The sequence below is a fragment of the Vombatus ursinus genome, unplaced genomic scaffold (assembly GCF_900497805.2).
Source record: "Vombatus ursinus unplaced genomic scaffold, bare-nosed wombat genome assembly UNPS02014863.1, whole genome shotgun sequence".
NCBI classification, from domain to species: Eukaryota; Metazoa; Chordata; class Mammalia; order Diprotodontia; family Vombatidae; genus Vombatus; species Vombatus ursinus.
In genome coordinates this window covers 3,106,587-3,119,965 of record NW_020954641.1, presented here as the reverse complement: position 1 = coordinate 3,119,965, position 13,379 = coordinate 3,106,587, and the positions used below count along the sequence as shown (strand labels likewise).

Here is a 13,379-nt window from a genome sequence, read left to right as displayed (position 1 = left end):
AGGTTGTGACTATCCCTTAGATGTATGAGAATGATCTTCCATGACTCAGGAATTTAAAGAGCCCTTTGTTTTGTACATCTCTCACATACCTTACAGATGTATTTTTTTTCTAAGTAAATAAGTAGAATATAAAATTATATGGGATATTATATTCTTTGTGAGATATGAGTACTTATCTGTTTCCATGTGTATACTCCATTTTTCTAGTGGTCTTGAAGCTTCATGAGGGCAAAGACTGTCTTATCTAATCTTTGCATTTCTCCCAGTGCCCAACAGAATGCTTTGCCCATAATGAGATACATATATATCTATGTATGTGTATGTATTTATGTGTATGTGTGTGTATATATATAATACACATTCTCTCTTCCTTTCTCTCTCTCCCTCTCTCTGTCTGTGTCTCTCTGTCTCTCTTTCTCTGTGTCTCTGTCTGTTTCTTTGTGTCTCTGTGTCTCTCTTTCTCTATATGTCTCTCTCTGTCTCTGTCTCTCTCTCTGTCTCTCTGTCTCTCTCTCTTTATCTCTTCCCCACCTCCCTCCCACATACATACCCAAACTGTTATGTAGTTGAAGTCTATGTTGCCTCTCCCTGGATTTTTGTTTAAGCCTCCCAATTGGTTTTATTGCAGCTGATCTCTCGCTTCTGCAGTCCATCCTTCACACAGTTGCCAACAGAACTTTCCTAACACACAGATCTAGCCATGCTACTCCTCTGCTCAAAAACTTTTAGAGATTCTCTATTGATTCTAGAATAAGATATGAACTCTTCTGTAAACTGGGGATGATAAGATACTCGTTGTTGTATGGAAAATATTCTGTAAACATCAAACTGCCATTATGACAGTAGCAATAGACACATTCTTAGAGAGGCTGAAAGGGAGAAGCTGTGGGGGAGAATGCTTTGATTTCATCACACCCCTTGTAGCTTCTCTCAATGGCCAGGCATCATAAGAATTTTTCACAGGTCCCTGGAAATCAGGACATAAAGAATACTCTGACTGGGCTGGACTTCTCAAATGGATAAAACTTTAACCATTCAGGATCAAGGTGGGAGCCTTTCCTAATTAGTAAAAAGTCTAAATTACATACACACATACACATATGTATATATGCATACGTATATGTATATATACACATACACATATGTATATATACACATTTACATATATACACATACACATATATGTAAATATATTTTTTTAAGAGCAGGGGTTCTTAATTACTTTTGTGTCATGTACCCCTTTGGCAGTCTGAGGAAGGCCCCTTCTGAGAATAAGGTTCTTAAATACAGAAAATAAAATACATAGGATTACCATGAAAGTCAATTCTATTGAAATAGTTATCAAAATATTTTTAAAGACCAATTCACAGTCCCCAGGCAAAGGATTCTTTTTAGAGTGATTGTTTTTATTATTCATGAGCATTGCACATATTAAAAGCTAAGATTATCCCAGATAGAACATATCCATTCACATGGATTCACTTATCACCTATAGGCTTACTCTGAAATATATCTCCAATCCTAGGATTATGAGGCTCTGCCTTTACTGCTTAGTGTAGAAAGTCACTAAATGGCAGGAAAAAAAGACCTTGTTGTCTGTATTTTCAAAGGATCTTGGAGCTGGAAGGGATTTTAGAGGTCAAGTACTTTGTCCCATATCTGAGCAAGAATTTCTTGTACCTTTGAGAGGCAGTATGATGCAAGGGGAAGAATGCTGAAGTTGAGGTCTAAGGACCTGCTTTCAAATTCTGTTTCTCATATTTACTTTCTGATGTATGACTATGAAGTTGCTTAACTTCTCTGGGCCTCAGATTTTGAATCTGTAAAGAATGAAAGGGCTGGACTAGATGTCTTCTAAGGTCCCTTCTAGGTAAGAATCTATGATCTCATGATCTCATCTATGTGTAAATACCTCAAGGAATGGAGAATTCACTGTGTATTTGAGGCAACTCTTTCCAATTGTTGATAATTCATAATTATCATAGTTTTTTTCCCAATCAGGTAAATACCTTCTAGGTATGACTCTAAATCAAGGGTGGGGAACCTCCAGTCTTGAGGCCACATGTGGCCCTTTAAGTCCTCAAATGCAGCCCTTTGACTGAAACCAAACTTCACAGAACAAATCCCCTAAGCAAAAAGAGTTGTTCCATAAAACAGAAAAAGGCCATACCCAAGGACCTAGAAGGCCACATGTGGCCTCAAGGCCACAGGTTCCTGACTCCTGATGTAAGTAGTTTCCACCTGCTGGTAGCTATGGTTTTATAAGTAACTTTATGCCCAGAAGAGGGCACCTAGGCTGGTAAAGGCACTGGAACCCAAGCTACAAGAGGATTGTTTGAAGGTACTGGGTATATTTAATTGGAAGAAAAGAAGATGAAGTGCGGAAGGAGGGGAAAGACAAGATTACTGTCCTCAATTATTTTAAGTGTTGTTCTATAGAAAATGGACTATATTTGTTTTGCTGAACTGAGAAGGCAGAACCAGCAGCAATAGGTGAGACAGATTTACACTTGGTGTAAAGAAGAGCTCCCTGATCATTGGAGCTGTCCAAAAGCTGGATGTTCTGCCTCTGTAAGTCCTGAGCTCCCCCATCACTGCAAGAGTTCAAGCAAAGGATGGATGACCTTGTCAGGGATGTTGTAAAAAGGACTTCAACTCCAGATTGGATGACTTGCCCTTTGAACCCCCTCCCCACTCCAGGATTCTAGGAGTGAAGGAGTTACACTGTTTTAATAAGTAGATTTTTGAATCTCTCATTGGAGCTAAGACTATTGTCTTTGATTTCAGAGAATCCGAGACTTAGAAGACAAAACTGATATCCAGAAAAGACAAATAAAGGATTTAGAAGAAAAGGTACGTGTTGACTTCAATAGTGGCTTTGGTCTTGATCTGTTTAAACAATCCAAATATAATCCGCATTCCTTTTCGCGTCTGGTTTCTCACTTCTCAAGACTTTGAAGGTTATTCTGTGGCCTTAGAATAGTCTTTCTCTAACCCTAATTTTTTCCTTGCATTCACTTATCCTCAGGTCTTCATCTAATCTTCCCTTCTCCTTTGTTTCCTAGTCTTTAAAAGTCATCTTTATTTATACTTTTAATTTGTGTGTGTATGTGTGTATGCATGTATTTTGCTTTTCAGAATCCCATGATTTGGGGCTCCCTTTTTGGTCATTTCCTCCCTCCCTCTCCCCCTCCCATTGCTTATAATAAAAACATTTCTTTTTTTCCCCTGGGGCAATAAGTTACCAAGAGGCATGTTGATTGTTTCACATTATGACAGAGACCCAGTTAATGCACTGGGCTCAGCAGATAGTGGACTGCATGCTCCCCCTAGTGGTCTGAAAGAATGAATCTATTCTCCTAAGCACCAAACAATCCAGAGAGGGACTTTGACTCCAGGAACTTTAGCTCATCCGAAGTTGATAACTGTATTTGTATGATGCAGGACGGGGAGGCAGGGCATATGAGGAGTTGAGGCTGGTCATTAGATCAGAAACAATGTGTGCTGACTGGAATTTAGGAGATTTATGTTTTAGTACTGACTCTGCCACTGAGTGAGGTACCTCAGGCAAGTCCCAATTCCCCAGTTTCACAAAGTTTTCTCATCTGTAAAATGGGAATAAAAAGAAGACCTGTGTCTACTTTCTCCCTGTCACTGGAATTCAGTGAGCCAAAGCATATCAAAATGCACTGGAAAGTAAAAGTCACTACATAAATGTTGTAATGGTAAAAATACATGATGTCCCCTTATAAAATACAGACTCCCTTAGGGCAAGGATTGTTTTGTTTTTGTCCTTCTATCCCCAATGCCAAGTCTATTCCCTGGAACATAGTAGCTATTAATAAATTCTTATTGACTGAATGACTGAAGTTCAAGTAATGACGCCAATATTTACCTCCTGTGTGAATTGGGGAAAATCTCTTAGCCCCATTTTCCTTCATCTCTAGAGAGAATGATATTTGTATTCCCTGTCTGGAGAAGGGACTTTGTCAACCTCAAAGTGCTATAGAAATGTGAACTATTGTTATTACACTTAATAATGGGAAGGTTTTGTCAGTACATCCAACTCAGAAACACATACTTTGTCATTTGTACAAAATATTTAGTTTGATTTGCCTGTATTTTCCAAAATGTTCAAAATTTAACTCTTCAAAATTTTATGGTGCACCAATCACAGAAACTCACTGTCTCTTTGCATGTGAAAGGCAGGTCCTGCTAAAGAGTTTTACAGTATAGGTAGGGTGAAGAGAGGAAAGATTCCCATTCCCTTCCCTTTGCATGACTGGAGCAGGGCCATACCCATCTTGCCTGCACATGTTTAAGCTTATGATGCCTGGTTTGGAGCCATGGGCAATGTGGTGGCTAGAGGGGAAACCCACAGCTGAGTCAGCTCCTCTGACCCCATCAAGTTCCTTTACCTTAGGAGTCCCTATATCTCTGTACTCAAAAAGCACCATGTTAAACAGGTTTTCCCATAGCCATAAAATAGCAGCAAGTCAGACATTTTTTGAAATAGCCACTGAAGAAAATCACGGAAGACAAAGGAGGTCCTTTTCCCTACCCCAGCCCAAGACTGGTCTAGTTCCATGGCATCTTCTACCCACGGAGCCCACATCTCTCCATGCCTAAAATACAATGGGAAAATTGAATTCAGCCAAAGATTGCATTTTTTGTCCTTTGACTACTACAGAAACTATGCTAGTATTGAAGAAAAAGTTCTGACTATGAAGTCAACATTTCTATAGCACTTTGAGGTTGCCAAAGTCCCTTCTCTAGACAGGGAATACAAATATAATTCTCTCTAGAGATGAAGGAAAATGGGGCTAAGAGATTTTCCCCAATTCACACAGGAGGTAAATGTTGGGGTCATTACTTGAACTTCAGTCATTCAGTCAATAAGAATTTATTAATAGCTACTATGTTCCAGGGAATAGACTTGGCATTGGGGATAGAAGGACAAAAACAAAACAATCCTTGCCCTAAGGGAGTTTGTATTTTATAAGGGACATCATGTATTTTTACCATTACGCCATTTATGTAGTGACTTTTACTTTTCAGTGCATTTTGATATGCTTTGGCTCACTGAATTCCGGTGACAAGGAGAAAGTAGACACAGGTCTTCTTTTTATTCCCATTTTACAGATGAGAAAACTTTGAGAAACTGGGGAATTGGGACTTGCCTGAGGTACCTCATTCTGACTATGAAGTGGTTTTTCCAGGCTTCCACAGAGCTACTGATTATTTGAGACAGAATTTGAACCCAGGTCTTCTTGGCTCCAAGTCCAGTGTCCTATGCATTAAAATACCACAACTCCAAGTAATTGTGCAACCTTAGACATATCAGTTTCCTTTCCTGAGTCTCAATTTGCTCATCCACTAAAAGGGGATAATAATCACTAATTAGTGGCATGAGAGAGACAGAGGCAGAGACAGGACAGAGACACAGACAGACAGAAACAGACAGAAAGACAAACAGAGAGATTGGCCTCCAAATCAGTAAACTCTGAGTTTAAATCTCACCTCTAATACATACTAGCTGTGTGACCCTGGGCAAGTCACTTAACCCTGTTTGCCTCAGTTTCCTCATCTGTAAAATGAGCTGGAGAAGAAAATGGCAAATCACTCTAGTATCTTCTCCAAGAAAATCCCAAAATGGGGTCACCAAGAGTTGGACAGGACTGAAAAATGACAGAACAACAAAACAGCCCACTCAGCCATATGCCTGAAGAGTTCTGTGTGCAAGGTATATGAGTCTGAGATTTAAACTGAAATAGAAAAGATCATCTAATCTAAGATTGGTAAACTACCTCCAGAGGACCAAAACGTGTTTTTTAAAAATACTTTTAAATACATTAAAACTTTATTTAAAAATATAAAAACCATTCTCAGCTCATAGACAGCAGAATTTGGCCCAGGGACAAATGCTTGCATTACTTCTCTCTGGGATAGGGTCAGGTAGTTTGCCAGGTGCTGGCAAGCTAAGGCCCTTGAGGCTCAGAGATGTTAAAGGGCTTCATCAGAGCCTAGGCTCGTATATATAGAGCTAAAAGGAACCTTAGCGCCCATATAACCCACTTATTTTAAGGCCTAGAGAAGCTGTGACTTGCCCAAGGTCTCATAGGTATTAAGTGGCTGAACTGGGATTTTGAATCCAGGCCTAACATGACTCAGACAGTTCCTTCCAATGTAGCACTCTGATTTCTCAAATAAAGCAGATTGTCCCTCTTATCCCTGTGCAACACCTTGGGTACCAGCCCCTCTTTAAAATCTGAGGTTCTGGCTTCTGATCTTCTGATGGGGATTGCAAGTAACACTTCTAATTCCCCTCCTATTCCAGATCCCCTCACTGTTGACAGCAGCACATTCCTTACCTCTCCCATCCATAACCAGGCAATTCTGGGGATGTTTGATATATCTACATCAAAATTACTCCCTCCTGGGAACTTGAAATCCAAAGGACTTAAGCAAAGGCTTCCCCTAGAGGGGAATGGCATTTTCGAAGATAATTAAAATGGTCACCAAAATTAGGCATCTGGTGAGGCATTTATCATTTGTTTACAAAATGACACAAGAAAGAGGAGCAGGCATCTTAATTCCTGCAAAGTGAATAGTCAAGTAAGCCATGGTATAAAATGGAAAATATACATTTTGTACCCATTACGAGGTAACCTGATGCACAATTCAGTGGGTGTTTTACAGCATGTTTGACCAGTAGAAAACAAAGGGACAGTCTACCAAGGCATCCAGTTCCTAAATGAGAACAGCCTAAAGTTATGTACTTTGATGGATGCCTGTTTCTCTTTATTATCATTTAGGAATCTCAGAATCATTTGTCTTTGGAAGACTAAGACACATATTTGAGGAAGTTGATCTGACCTTTGATCTGAATTACAGCTGGTGGCCTATTGGCAACAAATGCTAACATAACCCCTATTCCTCCACCCCCATTTCTGATACCTAGTGGTGAAGTAGAAAATCAATCAACTAATTAATTAATTGATCACAAAATCATAGGTTCATTGATCTAGAATTCGAAGGGACCTGAAAAGCAATCTAGTTGAACTGCCTTATTCTATAAGGAAACTGAGGCCCACAAAGGTTAAGTGATTATTTGCCAAGGTAAATCCACATTTTTTAAGCATACGCTATGTTCCAGGCAGTATACCAAGTGTTGGAGATAAAAATATAAAAGCAAAAACAGTCCTTGCCTCTGAGAAGCTTTCTAGTCTAGTCAGAGGAAATAGGAATATATATACATATATATAAATGTGTGTGTATGTATGTATATGCATATATATATACATATATTTATACACATATATACATACATATATATGTGTGTGTATGTAGAGACAGGGATAGATATATATCTATACACACATGTAGATAGAGAGACATAGATATACATCTATCTCTATCTATATGTATATACATATACAACACATATATGCATATATATGTGTGCGTATATCTGCGTGTGTTTACAAGGAAATTTTGGGGGAAAGGCACCAGCACCTGGGGGGATGGAGAATCAGTACTGCATAGAGAGAGGGAAGAGCAGCATTCAAACTCTGATATTTACTACTTGTGTAGTCATTTTTTTCCTGGGACTCAGCTTCCTCACCTATGAAAGGAGGGAATAGGATTAGATGAAATGATTTCTAAGGATCTAATTCTTGGTCCTATAATCTAATGCTAAGAATCAGAAATATCACCCACCTCCTGACAGAGAGGTGAACTACGCAGAATGAACCATACATTTTTGAAATAGTCAATACTTGGCTTATTTGGCTTGACTATGCATACTTGTTAGGATTATTTTTTCTTTTTTCCCAAAAATTAGGGAAGAGAAGGGTAGAGGTAGTGATAGGTTTCCCCTACAGCAACAACAACAAAAGAGAAGAGAATAGAAGGAATCATAAACAAATAGGAAGCTTTGAAAGTTACGTGACAAATGTATTATATCCTTTTTTTTTGACACTGGATCTTCCTATTTCTCCCAGGCTGTAGGTACAATTGATCCCCCTACTAACTGGCATGAGAGCTGTGGCCTACTTGTTTCTAACTTAGGTCAGTTTGCTCCTTCCCTGTTCCCAGGGGGCCACCATATTGGTGTAGACCTAGTGTAGATATTCTTTAAGTTTCACCCACTGCAGCTCAGAACTCCCATGCACAAGTGATCCACTTGCCTCAGTATCCCCGAAGCAGAGAATATAAGTGAGTGCCACCATGTTCTGCCTAGTATATACTTTAAAAGAAAAGCAAGTTCTATGTAATATTTAATTTCATGTTCAATTTTCTGTTCCACAAAATATATAGAAATGCTCATCTTACTTGGTGTGCAGTTTAGAATTTAGAAAGAATAATGGAAATTTTAATTTAAAATAAAGATAAAGAAAGCTTTTTAAAAAAAAGTAAATAGAAATAAACACTAATCAATGACAAAGTGAAAAGAGCAGGGCCTGGGAGGTTAAGACAATCTGGGTTCTACTCCTGGCTTTGCTATTTACTGAGCCAGTGGCCTTCCATAAATTATTTCCTCTCTTGGGGTCTCAGTTTTATAATCTGTCAAATGAACAGGTTGTTTAAGAAGTGCAAATGATTTTTAAAGTTCTGACAGTTCTGATATTCTATGTTCTATGTGAACATCAGACTTCCAATTTTCAAGGCTTCACATTGCTCATATCCCTGCTTGAGCTAGCAGATGAAAAAATAGTTGTACCATCCGGTTGAAAGGAAAGATGATATCTTCTTAAGCAAAGGTGCTGACTGTGTAGTAAATGAATTTTGACAGATTTAGCACCTCCTGGAAGGCTTGACAAAAAGTGGGATTTACATAATCTTCTTCTTTTTCTTCTACAGTTTCTGTTCCTATTCTTGTTCTTCTCTCTTGCCTTTATTCTTTGGCCTTGATGTCAAGGTGCCTCTTAAAGGTAAGATGCTATTTAGTTCTCAAAATATGGTACCAAGGGGATATTTGTTAAGAAATTCAACTCTATGTGAATGCTATGATGTTGGCACTCAACTTCACACTTATTAACAGACAACAAGGTGACAAAAAATTGTTGCCCACACACAGTGGTTCCCATCAAATGGTTCATGAGCCTCTTAGGGCTTCACACTAAAATTTCTTTAATAGCACTGTAAGCAGGAAATAATTGCAGGATATTATGGGTAGTATACTCAGTTACCCTGGAGGTTCATAACACATTTTGTTGTTTTTGTTGAAAGAGGTTCATAGACCAAAAGAAATGTGGGAACCACTGCCCTAATATATTGAATTCCCTGTAATGGGAAGGAAAAGCCATTGGGTAATGTCCAAAAAAACAAGGTAATTGGGTGGTAGGTATATAGGAAACAGTATTGATATGGGATCCAAGAGATATGCCCTAGTTCTGTCTCTTCCTTCTACTCTCTAGCTCCACACCAAGCCATTTTATTGGGAAATAAAATGACACAGTACAGCTTTTTAAGAAGGTCAGATAGACAAAAGATGTCTCTGCTCCTTGACAAGAAGGAGTCATGACCAATGTGAACCTCAGATGATTTAATTAATCTCTATGGACCAGTTTCCCCATCCAGGCCTCCTGCCATAAGTAACTAGCTGATTTTGCTTTTTTCAAATGAGATGGTTTGACAGGATCTCTGATTCCTTCCAGCTTTCAAATTCCACTATTCTGGGAACAGATCTTACATTTTTTTATTCTTCTGCCCTTGCTACCATTTTCCAAATTAGGAACACAGAGAGGTAGAACTGGGGCATAATTTCAAATTGACATCTCTTCTGAGAATAATTAGTCACATCAATATACTAACAGCCTCTATATCTGACTGGCTGACCTGGATAGAGGGAATAATAGTCACTGTGATTTTATTAAGGGTTTAACATCCCACATTTATCAACAGAGTATTCAATACTTCAAAAAAATCTATGATTTCATTAATATGATGGACATAAAAAGGATTCGTTAATAGGTACTACTGCCAATCATACTTATCAATGTACAGAGATATTTTAATAACTAGTTTATTAGCTCAGCAAAGATCCGTGATATTAAAAAAAAAAAACAGTGGGCCCCAAGCAGCCATTGTAGCATCCTTGTTTAGGTCTTAGTTACATTGGCAGGACGGTTACAATGGAATTTTACAGAGGACAGAAGAGGAAGGTAAGTGCATATAAAAGCACTGATAGCAGAATGGGAAGATCTGTGTCAAGTAAAATTGTAAACTAGTCAGTAAAAACTAAGGATAACACCGGATTTTGCAGACTAACCATTAACAAAGGAACAATAGCTAGTTACTTGACCTGTTCATCTTAAGTAAATAGAGGTAATAAAGCGGAGCCAGAAATTCTCTTATCACTAGCCTGTTGATCACCAGAGCTAAAGTTTGATCTCAGTTAAATTTTGCAAGCTCTAGACAGTCATGTGACTTGTTATATTAAGGAAATAGTGGTGACAAAGCCAATACTAAAATTCTCTTATGACATATCATTTCCACTGATGCAGGTCAGATATATTCTATACCTAAGTAGGTGGTTTCAGAAATTGATGGTGCTAGGGGCAGTTAGGTGGTGCAGTGGATAGAGCATCAGCCCTGAAGTCAGGAGGACCTGAGTTCAAATCCGGCCTCAGACCAAACACCTGACACTTACTAGCTGTGTGACCCTGGGCAAGTCACTTAACCCCAATTGCCTAAAGAAAAAAAAAAGAAATTGATAGTGCTAAAAATTTAATCCTCTGGTGGCCATCCAGGCTGATGAAGAGTCTTTCTACACTTAACTGGATGACTCCTTGAATAGCAAATCTATTCAAAAAGCCTGTATTAGTCATCTATTATTTGTAAGACACTTAGCTAGGCTGGGGATACAATGACAAAAACAAAAGTCCCTGCCCTCAAGAAGCTTACATTCTAGTGGGGAGAACAACATGTAAACAGGGAAAGAAATACAACATCTATACTAAATAAATACACACAGATATGGAACTGGTCATGGGGCCAATAGTGAAAATGGTTCTAGCTTGTTCTACCTGCCAGATATTGTGCTTCAGTGACTTTAATTTTGAGAATACAGGGGCCCCTAGATTGCTTAATGAGGCATTAGAAAGGAACTTTAACGGAGGCACAGTTAATAAACTAATCTAGACTGTATAAAAGAAGAAGGACCAACTGGTTGAAGGCTCAACCTCTAAGTCCACGATTCTGAAACAACCTTGGCTACTCTACACAGTGGTGTTGGGCAGAGATTTTTCTGAATCCAATACTGTTTAATATTTTTGTCTATGACTTAGATGATGGAAAAGGGAAAGCATGCCTTCTTTTTTCCCTCCCTACCCCATGGATGATGTCATTCCTGCCTGGAAATGGAAGTGACTGTCCTGAGGACATTCTGGGGTGTTTTTTTTTTTTTTGGCTGGATGCAGAAAAAATGCAGAGCAGAACTGGGAAATATGATGGGAAAAGAATTTCCATTTGGTCAACTGATTTACTCACTCATTTTGAGGAACATTTCTCATATACACTTACTACTCTCCTTTTGAAGTCTTCACTAATATCCTCCAAAGATAAAAGAAAGGACCCTAAGCCTTGAAAGTTGTTCAACAGTTCCAAAATAGCAACTGGGGCAAGGGTGCTCATGTTGATAGATGAGTCTAAAAGAAAAGTGACATTCACAAAAGAGAGAAGCCATTGGAAATATTGTCAACAATGGGAATAAAGTTCATTTGGAGATGAAGGCTAGGCAGGGCATTCAGTAAGGGAAAGAAAAACATATTAGTACAAAATTTTAAAAATACTACTTACTACCTGTGTGACTTTGGACAAGCCAATTAATCTTGGTTCCACTTAACTATTTGCTGATAATGAATTTGTTCCACTTCCTGCAAATGGAACAGAAATGGTAAACCAGGTGAATGAGCTCAAGTCTCCTAAATTTTAAATAGTTTATTCAAATCCTCCACTAAAGTACTCCTCTGATGCCTCACTATGGTATAGAGATAATCCTAGGTTTCTAAAGACTAGTCCTAAAAAGCCCAAGATACAGCAGGTCCCACCAAGCCATTCTGGCTTGGATTATGGGCTCATTGCCAGGTTTCATATCTTTCATTAAATGAATATCCTTTAGATACTAAACCAGTGGTGGGGAACCTGCAGCCTGGAGACCACATATGACTCTCTAGGTCCTCAAGTGCAGCCATTTGACTGAATCGAAACCTCACAGAACAAATCCCTTTAACAAAAGGATTTGTTCTGTAAAACTTGGACTCAGTCAAAAGCCCACACCCAAGGACCTAGAAGGTCACATGTGGCCTTGAGGCCACAGGTTCCCCACCCCTGTACTAAACCAATCAGTAACCATTGATTAAGTGCCTGGCGGGAAGCTAGGTAGTGTAATGGATAGAGTCAGGAAGACTCATCTTCCTGAGTTCAAATCTGGCCTCAGACATTTACTAGCTATGTGACCCTGGGCAAGTCACTTAACCCTGTTTGTCTCAGTTTCCTCATCTGTATGAGTTGGAGAAGGAAATAGCAAACCACTCCAGTATCTTTGCCAAGAAACTCCCAAATGAGGTTGAGAAGAGTCAGACATAACCAAAAATGACTAAACAACAACAAGAAGTGCCTGGAGCTGTGCTAAATGCTAGGGATACAAGAAGAAACAAAAGACCCTCTCTTTCCTCAAGGAGCTCAATCTAACTTCTCTAACCAGAGAAGTTTATCACCAAACGGGAAGCAGAGTTAGAATTATGAGGGAAGGGGTAGTGGTGATGCTGGAGTAGCTCCTAAAAATCCTGTCACCTATTGGGAGAGGATCTGCATCAATGAACCAAAGCCCTACAGTGATGAAATCACAGATCTTTGAGGCATGGAAGTAAGTATAAATTTATATGTGTGTGTGTGTATGTATATAAGTAAACACACACATACACACCATGATTTCATGGGTATAGTGAACTATCAATGAAGAAACTCTCTCTACCAACATAGATTGGTATCTGCTCTGTAACTTATAGAGTTGCCTACATACATACGTACATATACACACACACGTATGTATGCATTCTGTTTGTATATAAGTAGGTGTGTTAGACCAGAACTGTGATTTCATGATTTCATTAGTACAAGGAGCAATGAAGAAACTCCATCTACCAGTGCAGGTTTCACGTGCTCTGTAACTTAAAATCTTAGCGCTACATAAGAGCACTCACTCCTAGGTTAAGGAACATGTCCAGGATCGTTACAGTCAGTACATGTCAGGCAGTACCTGAACTCGTGTCTCCCTGACCAACTCTGTGACCAACTTTCTATTACCACCCATCTACAGGTACTTAATGTAGCAGACATGTATATTATTATCATCTCCGTCTACATAGAGCTCA

The 13,379-nt window shown here is 38.9% G+C and overlaps 1 protein-coding gene across 1 annotated transcript in view; it reads left to right on the top strand.

Moving 5' to 3' along the window:
• LOC114027765 (janus kinase and microtubule-interacting protein 2-like) overlaps positions 1-13,379 on the top strand; it is an 87,378-nt gene that overhangs the window by 59,564 nt on the left and 14,435 nt on the right. Inside the window, exons 19-20 of the mRNA XM_027841896.1 lie at positions 2,788-2,853; positions 8,863-8,933. Coding sequence (XP_027697697.1) covers positions 2,788-2,853; positions 8,863-8,913 — 117 coding nt within the window. The 3' untranslated portion in view covers positions 8,914-8,933. The remainder of the gene's footprint in view (positions 1-2,787; positions 2,854-8,862; positions 8,934-13,379) is intronic.